Source organism: Andrographis paniculata, unplaced genomic scaffold (genome assembly GCF_009805555.1).
Source record: "Andrographis paniculata isolate CXL003 unplaced genomic scaffold, ASM980555v1 Contig71END, whole genome shotgun sequence".
Classification (NCBI taxonomy): Eukaryota; Viridiplantae; Streptophyta; class Magnoliopsida; order Lamiales; family Acanthaceae; genus Andrographis; species Andrographis paniculata.
Genome location: NW_026137608.1, coordinates 5,293,749 through 5,318,870, shown reverse-complemented (window position 1 = coordinate 5,318,870; position 25,122 = coordinate 5,293,749). Strand labels below are relative to the sequence as shown.

The 25,122-nt window shown below is 33.7% G+C and overlaps 2 protein-coding genes across 3 annotated transcripts; one reads left to right on the top strand and one right to left on the bottom strand.

Moving 5' to 3' along the window:
- Positions 1-3,258: 3,258 nt before the first annotated feature.
- On the top strand, positions 3,259-6,212 carry LOC127264866 (plant intracellular Ras-group-related LRR protein 5-like). The gene is made up of 3 exons (XM_051294419.1): positions 3,259-3,891; positions 4,819-5,735; positions 5,806-6,212. The coding sequence occupies exons 1-3, from the start codon at positions 3,339-3,341 to the stop codon at positions 5,935-5,937; spliced, it is 1,602 nt and encodes a 533-aa protein (XP_051150376.1). The 5' UTR covers positions 3,259-3,338; the 3' UTR covers positions 5,938-6,212.
- A 226-nt stretch (positions 6,213-6,438) lies between these two features.
- LOC127264867 (putative tRNA pseudouridine synthase) lies at positions 6,439-11,808 on the bottom strand. Of its 2 annotated transcripts, XM_051294421.1 has the most exons (8): positions 11,458-11,808; positions 11,331-11,366; positions 11,056-11,168; positions 10,795-10,943; positions 9,384-9,528; positions 8,758-9,198; positions 7,676-8,098; positions 6,439-6,696 (listed from the first exon to the last, which is right to left on the bottom strand). In XM_051294421.1, exons 1-7 carry the CDS (start codon positions 11,693-11,695, stop codon positions 7,685-7,687), a joined length of 1,536 nt encoding a protein of 511 aa, XP_051150378.1. In that variant the 5' UTR covers positions 11,696-11,808; the 3' UTR covers positions 6,439-6,696; positions 7,676-7,684. The 2 variants fall into 2 exon arrangements, with proteins under 2 accessions (XP_051150378.1, XP_051150377.1); XM_051294420.1 differs by lacking the exon at positions 6,439-6,696 and having other exon boundaries at positions 7,538-8,098.
- Between the last annotated feature and the right edge of the window lie 13,314 nt (positions 11,809-25,122).

The following is a 25,122-nucleotide window of genomic DNA, read 5'->3' as shown; positions in this document are numbered from 1 at the left end:
ATAAATGAAAATTACATCATTTCTTTTGTCATAGATAATTGAATATTTATGCAATATATTTATTTTCATTTTTAATTTTTTATACTTTTAATTTTTATAATTATTTAAAAATTATATCATCTCAATTCTACAAAATATTATATCTAATTTATTAAATTATTTAATTGTTACTACTTTTACAAATCTTACAAAACACCGTATTTAATTTATTATTTAAACAAAAAAAATCATAAAATTATTTCTTCATAGATTCTCATTAATTAATTTGCTACATTTTTTATATATATATTTTCTAAATTCTAGTTTTATATTAATTCTCATTCTCTATAAAAGAATTAATTCTTAATTTCTATTAAAAAAATTTCTATGCAATTTTATTTATTATTATAATTATTATTACAATTTCATTCTCTATAACAAATGTCTTCTAAAACTCTGTCTTTATATTACTAAGAAAATTGTTATGTCTTTATATGAATTTTTTATTTAAATTTAAATAATATGTTAATTTAATATTTTACTCCCTCCGTCCCACCGAAATTGAATCATTTGATTAAGGACACGATATTTAAGATAAGGATGTTTAATTAGTTAATAATAATTAGTTATGATATTATTTTTTATATAATTAATAATATTTATAATTTGAAACTAAATTTAATATATATGATTAAAAAAATCAAAATATATGTTTAAATATTTAAAAATTATATAGCAATTAAAAAATATATATAATATGAATATTATTGTGTAGAGAATAAAATTTTCTATAATACAAGTAAATAAAAAAATATTTTTTATTTATAATTAATCTAAATCAATTTTATAAAAGATGTGTAGTTTTAAATATAGATAAAAATATTTATTTTTTTTAGAAGAGAAATAAAAATAAAGGGGTTTTGAGTGGATCCTACGTCGTCATCTATGATGTTATACTATAGTTAATTAAATTGATTTATATTTATTAAATATGTTTAAATTTAATAATTTTTATCAAGTATAGAAATGTGTCAATTATTTCAAGACAAACAAAAATGAAAATAGTGTTGACGGGAGCGAGGGAATATAAGAATATATAATACAGTATATTTTTATTAAAATAAGTTAATTGGAAAACGAAAAAAACAATTTAAAGTTCAAATTCCAAATATTTTTATTTTAAAAAAAGAAAAAGGAAAAAAAAGAAGAAGAGAACTTGGCCGGCAAGTTGAATGGGAAAAAACGTGCACTTATTCAGTTACACTTACAAGTATAATTAATTAATTAATTAATTAATTATGTAAATAATAGTCAGATTACAATAATAGTTATGGTGACATGCTCAATAGCCCTGGTCAAATTAAAACCAACATAATATCAAAATTGGTACACACTATTTTCTAGTCTCGTATTTTTTATCTCTTTTATCATTTTAGAATTTTAAGTGAATTATATTTTAAAATAGTTCGATAAGTAAAATTTTTTCGTTAAAATGGTTCTCCGGTGTCGGATTTACCACGCTGACATGTCATCGCCATGTAGATGCCACGTCGAATCATTTTAGAAAAAAAAAATTTTACTTGCAGAACAATGTTCAGACAGAGTCCATTTAAATGTGCTAGAAATGATAAGTAAGGTTATATATGAGACTAAAAAAATTTTACAAAAAAAAGGCATTTTGCAAAATAAAATTTAAAAAAATTCCAGGTGTCATTCATGTGGCATCTACGTGGCGATGGCATGTCAGCTGCATCAGCGCCACGTTAGCAACGGCGGGCCTACGTGGCGAGTTCGGCACCGAATGACCATTTTAACGAAAATTTTTTACTTACAAAGACTATTTTCAGACATGATCCACTTAAAGCATGATAAATGAGTCATATACTGGACTAAAAAATAGTTTATCCTATCTAAATTGTTAGCATATACGGACTTTTTTCATAAAATAATATTTTATTGATATAATTTTAAATATATATCATATATATTATATTTTTTTATAAAAATTTAAATTTAATATAAAATATTATTAATTTTTATATTATTGATACAATTTTTTCTAAGTATAAATAAAAAATATCCTTAAACTAAAATATTAAACAAATACACCCAGTCTATTTTATAAGACGATTATTGTGCTGTAAAAAAATATAAAAAATAAAAAATCAGGATTTTGTTGGCACTTAGTAAGGAAAACTAAATAATTTATTCATTTTTTTTTATTTTGGTCTGTCACAAATAAAATATCTATTTTTTATTTTTAGCAATTCTATTATTTATTTAATATTACAAATACCTTTTTAATTTACAATATATTAGACAAATGTCATTATTTTTATATCATAAAATACTGATAAAGTTAGTTTAATTTTTTTTGCTTTTATTTATATTACATCATAATATAATACTAATATTTTTAAAATTCCGTACAACAAGTAAATGAATAGATAGAAACGGGACGGAGGAAGTATAAAGTTAATTTTTAATATAATATAAAAAATAAAAAAATAGATTTTTGATATGAATTTTTTTAAAAAAATATGAACAATAAAAAATATAATAGTCCATCCGTCCCAAAAAATAGTATTATTTTGTTATTTTCGTCAATTCCAAAACAATAGTCTATTTGTATTTTGTAATTACATTCCTATTTTTTTACAAAATTATCCCTATTTTTTACAATAAAATAGGATTATTTTAGTATTTTGGAAATATTTTACACCTACTATCAATCTGATATTATTATTGTTAAATTTATGTATCAATTCTAAATGTCTCTGTTATTTTGGAATAATATTTTGTAAGCAAACAAACCCTAAATAAACAGCTGAATTTATGTTTCACATGTGCCCAATAAAAAAATAAATGAGTGGGTTTACTCGTAATGTTTTGGTTTTGGATTTTAATTTTGAACAGTAAAATTTTAAATTTAAATAATTTTGATGTGATATAAATATATATTGATATGATATTTTGAATGTATAATTAAATTTTAGTGTAATAAAATAAATAAAAATTTATTATTTAATTTGATATTTTTTAAAAAAATAGTAAAATAATGAATAAAATCTTACGAATAAACAGAGTTAAACTGATTTTAAAATTATAGCATAGTATATATTGATGTACGTTCATATATACCATTATTAATTAATAATAATATATACTTAATTCGTCAATAATTATGGTCTACGCATGCAAATGTGTCATAATAATATAAATATATTTAAATAATTATATTTAAATTTTAATTAATTTCAATAAATATAAGCCTTGCTGGCGCCGGCTGGCGTTGCAGTATCTGAACTGAAAAGCCTTAGATACTATCTCGAGCGAATTCCGATCGTCGCTCCTCCGCCATGAGCTCGGCGGCGACGAAGGATCCGCCGCTCGCATATGCGGAAACGGTGGAGGAAATCACTTCAATCTACCGATCGCTACCGCCGAGGCCTTCGATTGAGGAGGTTGAGGCGGCGGCTTCTGTTCTCCGAACAGTGGAGGCAGAGGAACGGCTCCAGTTGGAGGGGATCGAGCAGCTTCGTCCGAGGAAAGACGCGCCTCCGGAGCTGTTCGCCGTGCTGAAGGATGTGAAGAGAGCGATGGTCGCTTTCCGCAGCCACGAGCAGCGGAAGGAGGCGGCTCAATTGGTTGAGCTGGACAGGAATTTTCAAGTGTTTGATGGATTAATCCGAAAGGCTTCGGCGATTGTGTCTGGTGATCCTGTTGTAGAGGAAACGCCTAATTTGAGCGGCGGCGGCGGCAGCGGTGTTGGTAGTGGAAATGAAAGGATGGCTGTGATATACGAGGAGGAGAGTGAAGAGAATCCTGATACAGAAGATGCTGATCATGTTGGTGAATCGAAGCCTCTTACGTCCATAATTACGTCTTCGAAGGCAATTTCTGCATTCTCAGGTTAGGGTTCTGTAATTTTGTACTTCAATTATATATGATTTTTGCTATTTGATTTGGGTGAAACTTTAGGTTAAGAGCTTCGTAGTTTTTGCAAATTCATATGCTAATTTTTTATGATCTAACAGAAAAACATCCTTCACATATTCGTTGATGAATTTTTGACGGCTTGAAAAAGAAGTGTTAACGAATTAAATGCTTGCGTTGAACATGAAAAAATAAAAAAAATAAAAAATACAGTGCTCCTTTAGGTCAAAGGTGTAGATAAGATCGATTAGTTATGACACCATTGTTATAAGTCTTCAATTGCTGATGTAGAGTGGAACAATGGACGAGATCATTGGCCATGATAATTTAATTTTTTGTAGCTTGTTAGAGTGAACCATTGACTTCAATTTTGCAGGATTTTTTTGGTGAATTACATCATAATACCCATTTGTATTTTGTTATAAATTCATAATATGCCATATTATTTATTTATTGTATGAAATTCAGTTTTGTTATATTAAAATATGGACAGAAAATACTAATGATGCATGTAAATAAACTGAAATTTCTTATATATCCTCATTTGAATAAAATAAATAAACAAAAAATTGATCAACCCTTCATAGTTTTGTAGAATGATGAGGAGCCATGACTTCATCTTTACAAACTGAAATGAAAAGACTTGGTATAATGACATGCATATTTACAATCAGGTAGGTTTTGAATGGAGATGGTGTTTATTACATATTTATAATAAAGATCAAATGGATATTATACAATTTACGGCATTTTTTTTTTTTTTCATATTATCTGCAGAAGTATTTGTTTCATCAGAACTGATTGCTTAAACATATATGCATAAGATTCAGAAAATAAGAAATCTGAGATAAATTTGGTGTGCTAGAAGCCTAGAATGGCTGCAATTAACTCTGCATTTTCCAGGGGAAGGAGAAGTCGAAAAATTGAACCTCATGAAAGTGGCGGGAGTAATCGAAGCTTCGGCCAAAACCGGCGCAAGTGTTTTGGATCTTCGCGGCAAACTGAGGGAAGATATAGAGTGGCTTCCATTGTCTCTAGGAAAGCTATACACTGTATCTGAATTATATCTATCGGAAAATCGAATCATGGCTCTCCCGAATTCCATTACCACCCTCAATAACTTGATGAAGCTCGAAGTCCGCGCTAACCAGCTGATAAATCTTCCAGAGTCATTCGGTGAGCTGCAGAATTTAACCGACCTTGATCTTGCAGCGAACCGGTTGAAGTCGCTGCCAGAATCATTCGGCAGCTTGAAAAATCTGATGAATCTTGATTTAAGTTCCAACGGGTTCTCAAGCTTACCTGCTGTAATCGGGAACCTGTGTTCTCTACAGAAACTGAACTTGGAAACGAATGATCTCGAAGAACTTCCTTACATGATTGGATCATGCTCGTTGCTTGTGGAGCTGAGATTGGATTTCAATCAGCTCAAAGCTCTTCCGGAAGCAGTAGGAAAGCTTGAACACTTGGAGATTCTTACTCTGCACTATAATCGAGTACGACGATTGCCCTCAACAATAGGCAATCTCTCTCGTTTAAGAGAGCTCGATGTTAGCTTCAACGAGCTCGAGAGCATACCCGAAGCTCTTGGATTTGTGGGAAGCCTCAGAAAACTGAATGTCGGGAAGAATTTCGCAGACCTCCAATTATTGCCACGGTCGCTTGGAAACCTGGAGATGCTCGAAGAGCTTGACATAAGTGACAATCAAATAACTGCTTTGCCAGACTCGTTTAGGTTCCTATCGAGCCTAAAGATCTTTCGAGCTGATCAAACGCCCTTGGAGGCGCCACCAAAGGATATTATAAAGTTGGGTGCGCAGGTACATCCCGGTGTTCGATTTTGAACCAAACTTACGAGCATTACTCTGATTATGGTTTTTCTATTTTCAGGATGTTGTACAATACATGGCTGATTTTGTTGCTCGGAGGAATGTGATGCCGAGGCAGACAAAGGCAAAGAAGAAAAAGGGGTTATGTTCTTACATATGCCCCCTGTTATGCTTTGGCATCGGGAAGGCGTAAATTTCCTCAGGTAAGAATTCGAAAGCAATAAATATTGTATCTATATACTCTCGCATGTTTTAAATTCGTCGGAAGGTATGTGTTTTATATGAAATTGATGCAGATTGAGTTCATGTCTGTGTAGAAAGTGTCCAAAGTTCTGCATCGGTGATTTATTTACGCACGATTACGACTGTGAATAATCGATCGTTTTCGAATATGTATAAATTTGTGCAGTAAGATTTCATGTTGTTTGGTGTGAAAGATGTATTGCTGAGGCAATATTTGACATTGCAGTATGGTTTATCACTTCTATAGATACAATTTTGTTTGTAGTTTCTCAATTATTTCATTTTTTTATTTTGTGAAAATGGTGTCGTTGGTATTGCAAACAATAGAGGTTTGTAAGATTCGACTAGGTTCTTGATTTGATTTATTGCTCAACTTTTGTGCATTGTCTTGTTCAATAGCGATGATAGTATACATTACAAATTAGAATAGAGCATTGTACTTCCTTGTTCGATGAGGTAATGATCGATAAAATAGGACTTTATTTTTTTTTATATAATAATAATAAAGAAAAAAGATAGAATGACATTTTGCAAAATGTAACGTAGTATTGGATAGAGTTGGCAAAACCGGACCCGACCCGACATCGAAATAATTGGGTTTGAATTAAAGATTTCAACCCGATTATGTATACGGGTTGACACGAACCCGACACTATAATAAACAGGTCGGATTAGGGTTGAGACTCTCAACTCGAACAGCCACGACAACCTGATTATAATATATTAATATTGATTAATATATCTATTATATATATAAAATAATCATAATTTAATAATTTTTTCGTAAATTAATTTAAACTAAGTTCAATTTTAAATAATTCAACCTAATTTAGACTCAAACCAATAAAAACTAACATAACACGACAACAAAACAAAAAATTATTTAATTTGAATCAAGACATTAGACTTAATTATATATACAAGTGAACACGAGTGAACCCGAACCCGACACGATAATAAACGGGTTAACACAAATCCGACACGATAATAAACGGGTCGGGTTAGGGTTGAGTAATTTAACCCGTTTAAAATAGTCAACCCGATACGAATCGACCCATTACCGGCTCTAGTATTAGAGCACTATTTCCGACTCTAACTCAACCCTAAATACCTCAATGGATTATTCTGATTGCATCATCTTCGATTTCAACTTGGTTTCTACCATTTGAATTCGAAGGTAATATTGAGATATTTTTCAGATTTGGTTTGACCAAATTAGCAAATGTCTATAAGAAAATAGAAAATATAGATACAAAATATAACACATATTTGAACAGTATGTTATATAAATATATATAGTAAAATGTATCCTAATTTTAACAAATTATTTTGATTTCATCACAATAGTATTTGATCCAATTATCGAAAATAGCAAATCATCACATAATATATACCACATTATATAACATAATATATATTATCTGACGATTTGCTAATTACTTCAAGTTAATGTGCTAACTCAGTGATAGTGCTATATATTGTGTAATGATTTGCTAATTCCTTAGGATTAGCTTGCTGATTATGTCAAGTCAGCACCCTAAATGCCGTCATTGTGATTCTTTAAATTAGGTTTCTATTATCTTAGATTAAATTTTTACAATTTGAAGCTATCAGGTTTTGTATCAAACTAATAAATAGGTCCCTATTTCAATAAAAATGCAACTTCTGCAAAATGTAAAAGAGATTACCTTCGAAAGCTACAATCCTGCCTTTTTTTGACTATCGAATATCTCTTTCCACGACTTCCAAGCATTTCTGACTTCATCGAGTTGGAATTCCGGGATATGAGTGTTTGCATCCAATGTTTCTACCCAGTCCTTCCAAGGGGACTTCGACGGATCCAAAAACGCAGACAACTGAGGCAACATTACAGAATAATAGAACTGATTGACAAACCTGAGGATTTCTTCTGATTCAACCAATGTCAACATCTCCGGCCTTGTCACACCCGGTCTTTTTCGAACGGTGAAGTTGTTGCTCCTTAAGATCAAGACCTCAGGTGGAGCTAGGGGCAAGACAATCCGCGTAAATTTTGAAAGAGAAAGCTTCAAGATGTCTCTTGGGAGTAAATTTCTCTTTACTGCAATGGCAGTTCCCACCATTTTGCGGATCTGTGGTCATATCATACGACGAGATTAGCACAAGTATAATACACTTACAATCAAATGCATTCACTGGTTAGAACCACGTTCGATTACTAAGAAGGAATACATGCAGGGGCAATGAAGGAAGAAAGATTATTGCTCTTTTCTAACAATCATGACCCATTTATTAGTCCAGATTCGAACCAAGTTGTAAGCCAAGTCTGAGTCTTATTTTTAATAAGTCCCGGACATTGGCATTAGCAATTCATCTAACACCAAAGAAAGTTCTTGGATAAAAATGATTACTTCTGCCTGTATATCTTCCAATCTTTAACTCTAGTTCCAAAGCCAAATCGCCAAAAAATCAGAGAAATAAAAATCCCGGAATGCCCGCATTCAGAGACAGTTTGAAATAGAAAGAGTACAATCGGGAGTACGAAGATATGACAAGAGGATTGGCAATCAAAAGTTGAAATTCCTAGGTGCATTTACGATAATCACTAGATAGCTTCCTGCAGTATATTCTAGTAGATGAAATTCTTTCCAACTAATATGAACCAATTATGTTTATCTAATTGCTATCCGAACTGCTGATTTAGTTGCATCTCATTTACTACAAGATCATTTAAATGTTGCAACAATAACTAGGGCCGCTAAATGATGATAATACTATTAACTATAATTACCTGGTGCAGCATAAATGACTCTCCGCAAATCGATAACTCCACATAAGTTGAACCAGATAGCTGCTCCAATTTTCCACAAGAACACTGAAAAATCTTTCTGAAATGTGAACCGCTGAGTCTGTCTCTCTTGTCGGGTTCATATAACCACTTGGCAAGTACAGGTTTATTGCGATTTTGCTCGTTCATATCGTCAATGCTGTAAATTTCATTGAACTCTGCATTTGGAGTTCTGTCAGTTCCAGGTGAATTTTGCTTCTCCCCATGGTCTACCACTAGAGATTTATCGAATTCAAGAGTATCTTCATTATCACTTTCCTCTGGCTCAGAGCCAATTTGCAACATTGAGTTCTTCGACACTGAACCATTTCTGGAAGCATCTTCCTTACGAAGAATTTTTCTGTATTTCGACCGAATTGTATAATTGTGAAATGGATGTTCTCCCTGAAACAGCATGTGGCATTGCATTGATGAAAAAGGAAAGGTCTGTCTTTTGCAAGATGTGACCAAGAAAAAAAATAATATCTCCATAACAAATAACGCGACTAGTTCTAGATATCTAAATTTACCTGATAGAAGAAAACCAGGCATAGAAAAGATAAAGAAGCTAATCTGAGCATTAAACAAACCTCGAAAGCATTCAGGATATTATTAAAATCCGATAAGTGATGATCAGCTTCACTGGCCGAAGAATCCTCTTTTACTCCAATAATTTCAGCAGGAAGAAGATATGAATATTTGCGGATGTTGCATTCTCTTCGGGGATCAAAACTCCTGACATATATAGAACAAATAAATTTCAAAACAAGTGAGGTAACTTCCAACATAGTGAAAAAATGCAAGAAATTTATAAGGTCGCTTCAGATTGGAGAAAGAAGACCTCAACCGAGGCATATGTTAAATGACAAAGTGCAATAATTTTCAAGTAATAGGGAATTCACAAAACAAAATTTAAAACCTAAACTCTGACGAGCAAGATCATTTGGCGAGAAGGAAAGTTTCCTTGGTCACTTTTGAAAGTACTGCTCAACCATAAACACAATTGCATTATTACATTATATATATATATATATTGGGTCGGACATTACACATGAGCAATCCATTAGATGTTGGTCTCAGATTTCAAATTATTTGGGAGGAGGAGGCATCATTTTACGAAGGTTTCAACCAAGAATATCGATCATTAATTTACAATCCTAGGCAACCAAAAATCAGAGATAAATATGTGAACCAGGAACACCCCGGTACATACCAGCTCATCTGATCATTCTTATAAGAATAGTTTTTGCAGTTTCCAAACCAATAAGCTACTGGTGCAGCTTTTTGAAATGGAGATTTAGCTTAGGTATATATACTATATCAATCCCTAATCCGCTTTTAGTCTCTCCACTTCCTAAAATCATATAGCATTCATCAATACAATTTGCAACTTGATTGCGTTAAAGAACTCATCAATATCATTTATGCCTTTGGCGGATACTGCACAACATTACCCGCAAGTTATATTTGCACAAGAACAAAATTGTAAACACCAAAAACACATTCCATGTGCACAGCATTCCAACTAGCCCATAAATTAAAAATGATAAAGACATGAATTTGATCGTGGCTAGCATAAATTAAGTTTGCAAGTTTATAGAGCAAGCATAGCTGTTATTAGCCTCGCAGAGTGTAGGTTACAGGGCTCATTACTGCTTGTTTTTCTTGTATACAGAACTTTATCCCTAGCAGAGTAATTCAATTGGGCAGGAAGCCACGGAACATAGCCAGCCATATATATGATACACAAATATCAGTTCATAAATTGTAACAGATTTTTCTGCAAATGATGACAACAATTAAATCTCTAGATTCAAACATAGAAATTAAATATTATTATGTGCAACAATTTACTACTGGTTTGTTCATAACACAAATTTACTGATCCAATGGAGCTTTTGAACCAAAAGTAATTTTCCTCTTATTATCTCGGAACACATGTCGGTGTCTGTGTCAGTGTGTGTGAGAGCATAATTTTGATTGAAAAGGCAGCTTCAATACCTTTGCGAAGGCAAGATACTGAAAACCGTTATGTTATCAGGAAGATGAACATTAACACATCTAGCAAGATCGAATCCGTTAGGATCATTTTCCCAAGCAAAAGAGGGAATCTCCATTTTCAACGATATCATCGTTGCCAATGAATGAACCTGAAAATTTAACAAGTGATATCTGATTAGCAAAAGTTCCATAAAAATGCACCAACAGATAGACACCGAAATCGATTGCAGAGCTCAAACAGCAACAATGTAGCTAGCTAACCCCTTTATCAGTTCTGCTACTTCGCGCCCAACTAATTTTGTTCAGATCCCCAAAATTGCTATCCCTAATTCCACCGGCTTTAAATATAGCCTTTTCTAGTTCCCCTTCAATGGCTGCATAACAAATTTTCAGTGCTTCAGCAAATTACTGGTACATCTATTCTTTTCTTTTTTTACCAGAACTTTTCATCTAAATTTTACCCAAGCAGAAATAAGAAGAGCATCATCATCATAGAATGATTCTACTAATTTCTAACGAGTAAGAAAAAATCTCACTAGATAATTCGTGCTCATCCCTCTGAATCTGCAAGCCTGAGGTATTTCAGCACCAAATCAGTCAGGCGAAATGTGAAGATAAAAGATATGCGGCAGAACGAGAAATCTAATCGAGTAAACATCAAACCTCGATAATTGGAACCGACGTAGCCGACGCGCATAACGACTTTCTTTTTGCGAAACGGTTCCCATTTTGGGGCTGTCTCCGAAGGGTTCGCTTGAACTGCGGGAGCTGAAGCAGTTGAGATGCAATGGACAATGAGTTGGAAAGGCTTGCAGAATTTGGGCTTCCGGAAGAGGAAGTTGAAGGTTAATGGAGAAACCAAGGACGGGGAGCTGGGAAATCGCAGCAGCGAAACCGCCATGGCGGTGAAGCTTGAGGGTGTGCTTTTACAGCAAGGTTTGGTTCTTCCATCCAAAAATTGCCTAACTGTTTCTTTATCAGTCAAACCTCACATTTCTGCAATTTGTTGTATGCGTTCCCAAAAAAATAAGAACATACTTACATTTTGTCCGGTAAATACATATACATATATATATATATATATAATTTTAATATAATACTCCCTCCGTCCAAGTTAAAAGTATACAATTACTTTTAGCGCAGATATTAAGTAATAATAGTATTTTAATTATAATTGGTAGGTAAAAGTAGTAAAATGACATTTTTGTCTTTCTTTTTTAGTATAAAAGTAATGATGTGATGTAAAGTATGGGTATTTGTGGAAAAAATAGGGTATTTAATGAAATGATTACTTTGTAATTGGACGTCCCAAAATAGAAATATGTATACTTTCTAACTGAACGGAGGGAGTACGTACTCTTTTCATTTCAAATCAAATAAATTCTTTAAAATTGTAATTTATAAAAAAATAATAATCCATCAATTCAAGCAAGAACTAACATTTATTGGCACTCAGTTTAGAAATTAATAATATTTTAATTATAGTATGGATGTAAAAATAGTGCAATGATATTTTTGCCTTTAATTTTTGGTATAAATGTAATGATGTGATGTAAAGTAAGATTATTTTGTGGAAAAAAAAATGAAGTATTTAATGAAGGGGTTATTTTGTAATTAGATGTCCTAAAATATAAATATGTATATTTTCTAGCTGGACCGAAAGAGTAGTATTTTATTAATTAATGCAAGTATTTAATAGTTTTAAAGTAATTGTAAATGCAATAGTATATTTATAATTTAAATAAAAGTTACAGGTATTTTGATATTAATGTAAATTTGTTTTTTTCTACGGCACCCCTCACTAATAAGGAGCTCATGGATTATCAAGAGGCCTTGGATGATTGGGATAGTAGCATTCACATTATTTTTATTTGGAGTCAGAATACCTCTTCCAAGTCCATTTAGATTCAACTTCGCCACATGGACACTACCAAGAAAGTTTGAGATTATTTGCAGCATCTATATCAGTCAACCAGGGGTATGCATTATTATCAGCTTATCGAGTCATTGAATGCACTGACATATGACTCGAGTTAGGATAGGAACAAGTTCTTTTCTACTATCAGTCTATGTGGGATCGAATTGATGAAGTATATATACATATTGAGCACTTTCGATTTATTCAGCTCTTGATGAAGTATGATCTAGAATATGAGTCTGTGCGTGCTTCTTTGCTTCATCCCCATCCCTTGTCTTCCTTTGAGACAACGATAAAGGAAATTTTTGTTTGATGACACTCGTTTCAAGATACTCAAAACTCCTACTCTTGATTCGGCCTTGGCAGTTTCCTCATCTACTTCTCATCGCAGGGATAATCGCAATGATGCCCAGCCACCTCAGTCTTATAAATGTCGCAGTTGCCCGAATGCTGATCATATTTTTATTCACTATTCTAAAGTTAAGTGTCGCTACTATCATCATAAAGGGTATATCCGTCCACATTGTCCCAAGAATGCGAAGGCTGGTCAGTCATCTTTTTCTTTCTCTGCCATTGTTGCTACCACTATTGGTCCACTTTTCTTTAGTCTTGACATTGGGTAAAAACACATGGTATATTGATTTTGTCTGTTGTAATCATATGACACATAATCATCGTCTTTTATATTCCTCCTAACTTGTCACTTCATCCCCTCATATACTTACCGTTGATGGCACCTCCATGCGCATTACCCATATTAGACATATCTCATCTCCTCACTTTGTAATGTTTATGTCATTCTCAAATTAACCCTAAATTTTGCGCCTATCGGTCGGTTGGTTGAGCAAGGTATTACTGTAATTTTCTCTTCTTCTAGTGTGCAGGTTCAGGACACGTAGACGGATCAGATACTTGAGACGGGCCGGTTGTTTGAGCTTGAACACCTTCGCACCTCGCCAGACACCATCAATTTCCATGCAGTCTCACATTCATCTTCTTATCACTGGCACCTCATACTTGGTCGTGACTCCCTATCTAAACTCAAGTCTTTTGCAAATACAGGTGTTTTAGGTTCAGTTTGTTTTGAGTCATTTGATTGTTTGCATTGTAAGCTTGGAAAACAACCAACTTTACCTTTTATGAATAACTTGTCTATTGCTGATAAACCATTTTCGTTAGTACATTCTGACATTTAGGGGCTCTTTTACGTTGCTACTCTTATTGGGTTTTGTTATTTTGTGTTTTTTTTTATTGATGATTACTCTCGCTTTACTTGGATTTACTTTATGCGGAACCAGTCTGAACTTGCCTCAATTTACTCTGCATTCGTGAAAATGGTGCAAACTCAGTTCTCGTGTCCTATTCAGATTCTTTGCACTGACAATGTCCATCATCTGCGCCTCCTGAGTTTGTGACTGATCCTCTGAACGTTCCAGTTCCTGCCGCCACTGATCGACGACCCACTCATGTAAGTCATCATCCCTCTCATCTATTTGATTACCATTGCTATTCTGTCATTTTATCTCCACCATGAACCCAAGACCTTTCGTGAGGCGAACTTTGATCACTTGTAATGCAACACTATGTCTGAAACATTGCAGGCTTTTGAGAAGACTGGCATGTGAGATATTGTAGATCTCCCACCTGACAAGAAACTCATTAGCTGCAAGTGGGAATACAATATCAAAATTCACTCTGATGATTCTATTAAGCACTATAAGGCTCGCCTCGTAGTCAGGGGTTTCTCGCAGGAGTACGGTATTGATTATAAGGAGAAATTTGCTCCCGTTGCTCACTTTACATCTGTCCGTTGTCTCTTTGTTGTTGCAATTGTTTGACGTTGACAGCTATTACAGTTGGATGTGAAGAATGCATTTTTTCATGGGGATTTGTCTAAGGAAGTCTACATGACTCCTACACCTAGTTCAGATTTTTCAGGGAAGATGTGTAAGCTGCACCGTGTCCTTTATAGACTGAAACAGGCACCCCGAGCTTGGTTTGCCGAGTTTAACGTTGCGCTCCTTCAGTATGGTTTTTCTGCATCTTCTTATGACTATGCTCTCTTTATTCGTCATTCTTCTGCGGGGATCATCATTATCTTATTGAATGTGGATGATATGGTTATTACTGGCGACGACACCTCTAATATATCCGATCTACAGACCCTACCTCCATCAACACTTTGACATGAAGAGTCTTGGTCAGCTCCGCTACTTTCTCAACCTTGAGATTTCTGACACTTCGGATGGTGTCTATCTATCTCAGACGAAATATGCCTCTGATCTCATATCTCGTTTAGGCCTGACTGATAGCCAGATTGCATCCACCCCTCTCGAAGGAAACTACCGACTTACTCCTCTCAATGGCACTCCACTAGAGGATCCCTCTCGCTATCGGTAGTTGCTGGAATCCCTGATCTATTTGACAGTCACTCGCACTGAAATAGCTCATTTTATTCATGTTGTTAGTAAGTTCATGGCTAACCCCCGGACAGTTCACTATGCTACTATGCTAAACACATGGTCTTCACTTGTATGCTGACTCTTCATTGGTCCTTGTTGGTTTCTCTGATACTGATTGGACATGTGATCCCACTGATAGTCGCTCCACCACATGTTATTGTTTTTTTGGGGGGAATTTCTTTGTTTCTTGGCATAGTAAGAAACAAACACTTATTTTTCGCTCTCCATGGGGATTTTTCCCTTCTGGTCATTTTTCCTCGGCTTAGGAGATACTGAATCTGGATTGTGAACCATTGTATGCTTTGCAAGAGAGCTTTAGGTGAGCAGGGTACCATTACAGACTTCATTGCTTCTTAAGCACCAGACCTTCCGATACTTTCTCATCACCAGCAGGTTGTAATCATGAACATTCATTCCATTTTTTAGCGTATCTTGTTCAGAAACAACCACGGTACTTGATTCCTCTACAAAGTCATCACTTGAGTCATTCCCCAATTTTTGTGCCTCTTTCAGTCATTTAATAATAAACTGAAAACCATCTAGCTGAATGAAAAGTTCTAGACACTTTTTGTTCTCAGTAGCAGCAATAGCACTAGCAACAGCATTCCATTGCCTAGTAGCTTTGCTAGTATTCTTTATAACACAATCACTTTCTTTCTGCATGACAGCAACAAATTTCGTGACCCGGGAGAGGCTTGCAAGCCCACTATTCATTTATGTTAATGTGAAGAAATCCTCAAGCGTCATCACTTTTCAAAAGCTAGCATTGCAGCAAGCATCACTCCCGTGCATTGTCTTGGTTTGTCTCCTCGTTCAAGAGCTTGGGTAAACAATATGGAATTCCAAATCTCCGGCTCCTCAAAATCAAAACCTCATGAACTCGAAACCTTACAAACTACATTTGATATGATACAATTTTGTCATTTTTAGTTTTCTGTCCACCCAATATACTCTTGTACAACGTTCTTGTCCCTATATATCTCAGAAAAATGGTAGGGAAGAGTGCAAGTATCGTCATATTTTAAACACAGTTCGAGCTATGCTATTATCTGCCTTTTGTCCAGATTGATTTTGGGATGAGACTGCTCTTACTGCTGTTTATAATTTTAACCGTTTACCCTCATATGTCCTTCAGGATACCACACTTTATGAGAGACTCTTCCGCTAGGTACATGATTACTTTCAATTTCATCATTTTGGTTGTGTCAGCTTTGTTCATCTTTTTCCTCATGAACGAAACAAACTAGAGCCACACACCCGTTTATGTTGTTTTCTAGGATATGGGATAGAACACAAAGGTTATCGATGTTGGATATTATGTTGAATCGTCTGTGTATTTTTCGTGATGTTACATTTTGGGAGCATAAGTTGTTTTTCTCTGAGTCTAAATTTTCATTCCCTTACAGTCAGAGTCCTCATTCTTTATTATAGATTTCTCACATCCTTCTGCAGGTCCCGAACCCTCGTCAATTTCTGATGGTCTGTTTGATGCAGATCCCTCACCATCAATTGACCCATCTGCGCATCTGAGTCTGTGACTGGTAATCCAGACATTCCAGTTCCTGCCGCCACTGATCGACGACCCACCCATGTAAGTCATCATCTCTACTTGATTACCATTGTTTTTCTGTCATTTTATCCCACCCTGAACCTAGGACCTTTTGTGAGGCGAACTATGATCACTTGTAGTGCAACACTATGTCTGAGACATTGCAAGCTTTTAAAAAAACTGGCACATGGGATATTGTAGATCTCCCACCTAGCAAGAAACCTATTAGCTGCAAGTGGGTATACAAGATCAAAACTCACTCTTATGGTTTGTGGGCACTACAAGGCTCGCCTCGTAGCCAAGGGTTTCTCGCATGAGTACGGTATTGATTAAAATGAGATATTTGCTTACGTTGCTCGCTTTACATTTGTTCGTTGTCTCTTTTGCTACTGCAGTTGTTCGACGCTGGCAGCTATTATAGTTGGATGTGAAGAATGCATTTCTTCATCGAGATTTGTCTGAGGAAGTCTACATGACTCCTACACGTAGTTTAGATTTTTCAAGGAAGATATGTCAGTTGTGCCGTACCCTTTATGGACTTAAACAAGCGCTCCGAGCTTGGTTTGCTAAGTTTAGCACTGCGCTTCTTCAGTATGGCTTTTCTGCATCTTCTTATGACTATACTCTATTTATTCGTCATTATTCTACGGGGATCATCATTCTCTTATTTTATATAGATGATATGGTTATTACTGGCCACGACACCTTTTGTATATCCGATCTGTAGACCCACCTCCATCGACACTTCGACATGAGGAGTCTTTGTCAGCTCCGCTACTTTCTTGATCTTGAGATTTCTGACACTTCGGATAGTATCTATCTATCGTACGCGAAATATGCCCCTAATATCATATATTGTTCAAGTATGGTTGATAACCAAATTGCATCCGCCCCTCTCAAAGGGAATTGCCGACTTACTCCTCTCGATAGCACTCCACTAGAGGATTTTTCTCGTTATCGGCAGTTAGTGAGATCCCTAATCTATTCGACAGTCACTCGACCTGACATAGCTCATGGCGTTCATGTTTGTCAGTTCATGACTAAACCCCAGACAATTCGCTATACTATTATGTTGCGCATCCTTCGCTATGTCAAGGAAACACTTTTAAATGACATTCACTTATTTGTTGACTCTCCATTGGTCATTGCTGGTTTCTTTGATAATGATTGGGCAGGTGATCTCATTGATCGTTGTTCCATCACAGGTTATTGCTTTTTTTTTTTTTTTTTTTTGGAGAATTCCATTGTTTCTTGGCGTAGTAAGAAATATACACTTGTTTCTCACTCCAATGCAGAGTATGAATATCGTGCCAATTTGACTTAAGAGCTTATTTGGCTTCGTCGGCTTCTTTCTGATTTCGGGGTTCCTCATCCTTCCACTTCCCTTCATTGTGACAACACGAGCGGAATTCAAATTTATCATAATGATGTCTTTCACGAGCGCACAAAACACATTGAGGTTCATTGTCATTTTGTTGACAACATGTTCGTGCAGGTACTGTTCACTTATCTCCTGTATTTTTCGAGGATCAGATTGCGGATATCTTCACCAAGTCCCTTTTCCCAGGCTGGTTCTCCACATTGTTGGACAAACTTAAGTTAGTTTCTACTTTATTACCTTGAGTTTGAGGGAAGTGTTCGTATATTTTTATATATAATTATTTGGGTCCCACATATATATATATAACCATATATATGTATATGAATATTGTATGTCTCTTTTTTAAATAATTACACAAATTTATATTTCCGCAAATATTCTAACTCTGGGTTTGTTTTTTTCATCTCCAAAGTCATGTTTCTACGATTTGAACTATATGCTTCTAAAAAAAATTTTTAAAAAAATATCTTATTATACATTATCTTAATATCAAATTTAATTTTTTTTTTAAAGCCCATAAAAATATATATATATATATATATAAACCCAAATAAAATAAATAAACTACTGTTCAAAACCGGACCAAAGGATATGAATCCATTAACTTCGGAAACCGCGAGACCCTGGATTACTTGACGGGCATATATTGTAGAGGTTGAAGAAGGAAAATATAATACTTCCGTGGAAATTTTATATCATATAATATTTTTTATTTTAGCATATCTCACATATTTTGACAATATTTTTAAAATAAAAAATAATTAATATATTTTATCATATCATTCAGATAAATGTATTATCTAATTTTCAATTAATTTTATCCATCTATTTCGTCTAATTTTAATTATAAATAAATTACCCTTACATAATAGCTTTTGCCCTAATAATTTCTCCTTGGCCGCCGAGCAACAACTACTCCCCAATTTTTTCCTTTTTACCTTTCTTTCTTCATCAGACGGTTGGTTCGAATGGCGGTTCACGGTTTGGAAAATACAGGAACCGAATCGAACCGTATAAAAAACGGTTTCCGATTCCGGTTTGAAAAAGCCGGCGACGGAACCGGTCGGGCAAGTCTAGCGGTTGCAGCATATAAACCCTAAAAAAGGCATTCCCTCACCCAAAATCTCATTAGTTTAAGTCTGAGGCCGCCGTCGTCTGTGCGCGGAGAGGTTGGGAGTTCTTCAAGGGCGGTTGCCCCTCTCTGTGCCCACGCCGGCCGATGATCACCGAACCCTAATTCAACAGCCCTTCCTTCAGTGATAATGATATGATGATGATGATATGTGGAACCTTTTGTTCTAAATCCTGAACCCTAACCCTAAATCAATTGAGGCTGTGACGATAGATCGGAAAAAAGCATCAGATTGTTGCGAGCGAGCCTGTATCTTGGCGAGGTGATGTCAGGGGGCCTTTATGAGATGGTGACGAGGTTTTGATGTTCGATTCATCTCCGTCGTCGTCGTCTCGTTGGGTTTGCTGGTTTTCGCAGCCATGGCAGGCTTTGCCGCTTTCTTAATTCTTCTGATGATAAAAGGCGAATCTGAGCCTCCTTAGTTTATTATTTTTTTGTTTGTGGATTCGTCTTCTTTCGTTGTTTTTGCGCTCATCAGATTTAAGTTTTCTTATAATTTTCCTCTGTTTAGGCTTTGAAATATTGATTTATTTTATTTTATTTTTTGTTTAAATTTCTTTCTTCCTGTTTTATTTTACTGAACTGTCTTTGTGGTTTCGTCTATAGATTTGACGGATAATAAATAAAATAATATAAATATATATTAAATTTAATTAATAAAATTTTATGATATGATTGAATTATAAATTTATATTATATCAATATATATATTTAAATTTTCATTTATTTGTATTTTAGAATATATATATATTGTGTACATATTTTTTTTTTTATAATTATAATAAATATTAAATTTTATTTTATTTTATTTTATTTATATTTTTAAAAAGAAGGACAACTCCAAATTTGGGATAGAAGAAATATACCCTTTATTTTAATTTTTTTCGATAAATAAATAATTTCATTCATATTTAAATGTTCTATGGAGTTTTATAATAAATTATGAAATACTCCATAGTTAATGTTTTATTAGATTTTGATATATTTGTCATATGTATAAAATAATTATATATGTAATAATATATTTATATTTAGGTAAAAGTTATTATTATTTTGGTATTATTGCAAAATTATTTTATTAAAATATAAAAGAATGTTTTAGAGTGAAATAAATAAAAATAATATTTTTAATTGATACAGAAAATATATTTTATTAAATATAATATTAAAAATGTTTATATATTTTAATTTTTTTAATTATATTTATTTATTTATATTTGTAAAATATTAACAATATTAATATATAAAAAATAATAAAATAATACTTAGTTGGAGTATCATAATTTATTATTAATAGTTTATTATTTTTGACCATCTAACTAACTATACCAAAATTAAAAAAATTTTAATATGTATTTAATTAATTTAGTAAAATTATTTTATATTTTATGTGAATAGAAATAGAAATTAAAGATTGTGAATGAATTTTAAATGAATTCGCATGGGATATACTCACTCATAAAATATTCATATTGATTTGTTTAATTATAAAATAATTATTGTAAAAATAATATAATTTTTTTTTAAATATTTTTATTTTAATATTACATCATTACTTTTATATAAAAAAATAAAATAAAATTATTTTTATATTATTTTTATTTATTTATTATAATTAAAATATTATTATTCTTTAAATTAAGTTGAAATACTTGGAGTATTATTTCTAAACTTATACGTAAAAAAATAATAAATGTATAATTTTTAACTGTACGGAGAAAAAAATTGGACCTTGAGCTAATTGGATACATTTGAGTACAAATTTGAATAATGAAGAGTATTATTATTATTATTATTATTATTATTATTATTATTATTTTGTTTAGATTACAAGTTTGAAAATTTGATAGTATTAATTTTTTTTTAGAAAAAATTATCACAAAATATTATATATATATATATTTTTTTTTTTCCAATTTCTTCAAAATTTCAAAACTTTCAAAATTATTTGTCTAAACAAAGTTTCTATTTTTAACTTTTATAAATAAATTTACAAGCTACTTTTATTGTTGGTTATATATAATTTTTTTTTTTTTTAAAAAAAGTCTAATTATGGATTTGTTTGTTCAAATTTTTTTATTCGATATAATTTTTAATATATATATTTATGTTAAATTTATGTCTATTTGACTGGACACAAATTTAAATTATTATTATTTTTTAATAAAAACACTTTATTTTGAATGTTAATTTTTTGTAAGATGATATAATATATAGGTAAAATTGCTCATAATTCCGTGTAGTTTTAAAATTTATTGTAAAATATTCTTATACTTTAAAAATTGAATGACACCCCATTAACTTTAAAAAATATTGTATGAAATCCCGTCACCATTAAAACGTATGATAAGAAGATGATTTTCTATATGTATGTTTTGCATGGCGGGGGAGTTTCATACAATATTTTCGAAGGTATAAGATGACATTATGCAATTTTTTAAAGTAAAATGAGGATTTATGCTGAGTTTTAAAACCATAATGGAGTTTTATACAATATTTTTTAAAGTATAAAAGGGTGCTATGCAATTTTTAAAATAAATAAGATTTTTACGCTCATTTTCAAAATTACAAGGGAGTTAGACAATTTTGCCTAATACATATTACTCCTGGCTAAAAATGAATAAGTTTTCGAGGCAAGTTGGTTTCCAAAGTAGATATAGTAGAGGGACTAAATGGAATGTGTGTAAATAATTTAAAGTTAAATTCTCTTGAGTCAACTTTGATACTGTTCTTTTTCAAAATAATTAAGCTTAAGTTTGGGAATTTTTGGATATAATCTTGTGTGGATTTCTCCATTTAAGGGTTGATGAAAATGGAAGCATATGGTATTGGGGCTATGGGAAAAGATGATTTGGGCGTTTCTTTCTTATTTTGTCTAAAAGTATTTAGCTCACGCGTGCTGATTCCGGGCAACGGGTGGTATGGCACTCAGGCGTAGGATGACGATGTTGTTGAGCGTTGGGGACATCAGGTGGCGGGACGTGTCAGTGGCCTAGATGTTGCCAGACAGTATGTGCCGTTGTAGCTGGACCTGGGCGGGTACCGTGTGCGACTATTCGGCCACTAGGCACCGTGTGGCCGACAGTGGCCTAGATTGGGTGGCCGCCATCTGCACTGCTCGACCACTAGGCGTCCTGTGGCCTAAACTGGACGACCACCGTTTGCCGCTGCTCGGCCACTAGCAACACGGTGGCCTACCATAGCCTGTTGTATACCGGGTGGCCGGGGCATGTCGGGTGCCAGGTGCCCCATGTGTGCCGATGCCAATCGACAGGCGGTACGACATTCGGGCGTAGGGTGGCGACATTGTTGGGCATTGGACACGTCGGATGGCAGGACGTATTATGGTGGCCTAGACGTTGTCAGACAGTGTGTGCCGCTGTGGTCACTGCCTGGCCATCGTGTGCCACTGCTCGACCACTGTGGCCGAGATTGGGCGAGCACTGTATCTGTGTGCCACTGTAGCCTGCATAAGGTACACGGTGGCCTGGCATGGCCTCCTAGTATGCCTTTTGAGTGTCTACTAGGGTCACGAGGAATTTTGCTCAAAATGTATCTTTAGGGAAATGGTATCTTGGAGAGACACCGGGTGAGGATGGCCGTTTGGCCTAGCCGTGGGGCCCCAGGCGCCGACCTAATGTCGGCCACCGTGTTCCGGGCGGAGAAAGGGTCGGCTGGTGGCCGGTTTCCGGCGATGGGTCGGATGGATGTGCACGGGTCGGACGTGACACTGGCACGCACGACTCGGCGTGGCAATCCTCTGCCCGGCACATGGCTGGGTGCACCCCGAGCGACCTTCAACGATGGGCGCGGCCGGGGTTGTCAATGACGGGCCGCACAATGACGCTTGAGCCGGGGGACGGCATGCGCCGTGCAACGAGCTTGATTCCCCTCCCGGCGTCAAACTGGCGTACTACGAGACGTTGTTGGCTTCCGACTTGGGGGGCCGCAGGGCGGACAGTTGAGGAGCGCAGCCGATGCGACGTGCCGAATCGCCCTAATTTGATGACGGTATGTTGGATGTCGGAGCACATGATGGCGCTCGAGCCGGAGGATAGCATGCGCCGTGCATCAAGCTTGATGCCCCTCCCCCGTGGTGCGAAAGTATTTGCTCGTCTGGGTGTCGGTTTATGTTTTTAGCTCTGTTGGTCGTCGTTGTATCAAGTTGTATGGGTTTCGATCTGTGCATGTCATTGTCAGTTTTGGTTTGGAGATTTCTCTTGTGCATCTATTTGATGCTTTCGTTTCAGGTTTTAAAAAATACTAGGTATAATTATTTATATATTGTAATCACGATTTTCTAAATTTTATATAAAAAAATTATCTTGTAAAAACACTAAACAAGCAAAATCATTTTTAAAATTCTTTGCTTATGATTTTAAATGGATTTAAAATAAAATATTCATTTAAAATTTTATTTGAATATAATATTTTTATAATAGAAAATAATATTCCCTCGTTCCTCTAAATCATATGAATTCACTTAATTTTTTCAATTAGATTTTACTATATTAGTATTTTTTAGATAATAATATAATAACAAAATAATATTGTCTTTAAACTTATTTACTCTTCAATAATGTTAAAATATATGAAAAAATCTAAATATTTTATTTAAGAAATCGAGTAAACAAAGCAAAAAAAAACTTGAACTAGTTTTGATTTTTGAAGACTCAGCCCCAAACTAACTCGAAAATACAAATTTATACAGAAACACACCAAAAAACGCGATGAACAGAAACACACCGGCCCTTACCTACGACAAATAAAAATAATCCCCACAAGTAAAGAAACAAGGCAAAACAGAAGTCTTCACGTTGAGGGAGTCCCTTGCGGCTCAAATCTACAACACATGGGGAAAATCACCATACCAAGGAACTCCACAAAGCGGGCAACCGTTGAAGAACCGCCGGAAAACGTCGCGGGAAAGTGGTGCGAGAGAGAGGAGAGGCTAGAGAGCAGGAGTTGTAGAGAGAAGATATGAGAATGAGATTATGAGAAAGGTGCTCTGCCTCCTGCTCTTATATAGGTAGATTAAAAGGACGCAGATGATAAACATGGGTTGCGGGTCAGGGCCTAATTAGGGCAGCGGGTCGTGGGCCAAATAAGTATATTGTAAGTTGTGTCATAAATTTGATCCAGGTGTGTTTGAGCTTCATAAATGAGTGTATCTGTGTCTAAATGGGATGGATCATGTGGACAAAAAAATCCAACAAATAACAATATTATATAAAGTATACAAATAATTTTTTATTAAAGTAAAAATATTTTCATTAGAAAAATAGATAAAAATATTAAAATAGTTACATGTCACTTCGATTGAGAAAATATATTTTGATTGATTTAAAATAAAAAAAATAAATTATTTGTTTTTTAATTTTTATAATTTAATTTAATTTAAAAACCGTCAAATTTATAATTTAATTTAATTCAAAAACTGTCAAATTTCAATTTTATTTAAAAATAGCATTTTTTTAGAAAATATTATATAAAATAATTCAATTATAAAGTTCAAAAGTTTATTTGAATAAAAATGCATAATTTTATATAGACTATACCTTCATTCCCGATGTAATAAAAAATTACTATTGTATTAAATTGTTATAAGATAAAAAAAAATTATAATTTTTTTTTTAAAAAAATACAAAATTCAAATAATAAAAATCCGGCAAAAAAATAAATTCATATATTAGATGTTTTTATACTTTAAATTTAAATATGAGTATATAAAAATATTTTGATAATAAAGATTATTATATTTAAAAAATATGAATATAAACTTTAAAATTATTTTATCATTTTTATTAATAATTTGAATAAAATTTTTATTTTTATAAAATATAGGAGTACAAAATAAATAAATTAAATTTACCCTAATAATTTTAC

Coding starts and splice junctions, on each gene's coding strand:
- LOC127264866 (XM_051294419.1), top strand. CDS start 3,339: ATGAGCTCGGCGGCGACGAAGGATCCGCCGCTCGCATATGCGGAAACG. Junction 3,892..4,818: donor GGCAATTTCTGCATTCTCAG/GTTAGGGTTCTG, acceptor TGCATTTTCCAG/GGGAAGGAGAAGTCGAAAAA. Junction 5,736..5,805: donor TTATAAAGTTGGGTGCGCAG/GTACATCCCGGT, acceptor TTCTATTTTCAG/GATGTTGTACAATACATGGC.
- LOC127264867 (XM_051294421.1), bottom strand. CDS start 11,695: ATGGCGGTTTCGCTGCTGCGATTTCCCAGCTCCCCGTCCTTGGTTTCT. Junction 11,367..11,457: donor CGTCGGTTCCAATTATCGAG/GTTTGATGTTTA, acceptor GAAATACCTCAG/GCTTGCAGATTCAGAGGGAT. Junction 8,099..8,757: donor AGTCATTTATGCTGCACCAG/GTAATTATAGTT, acceptor ATATGACCACAG/ATCCGCAAAATGGTGGGAAC.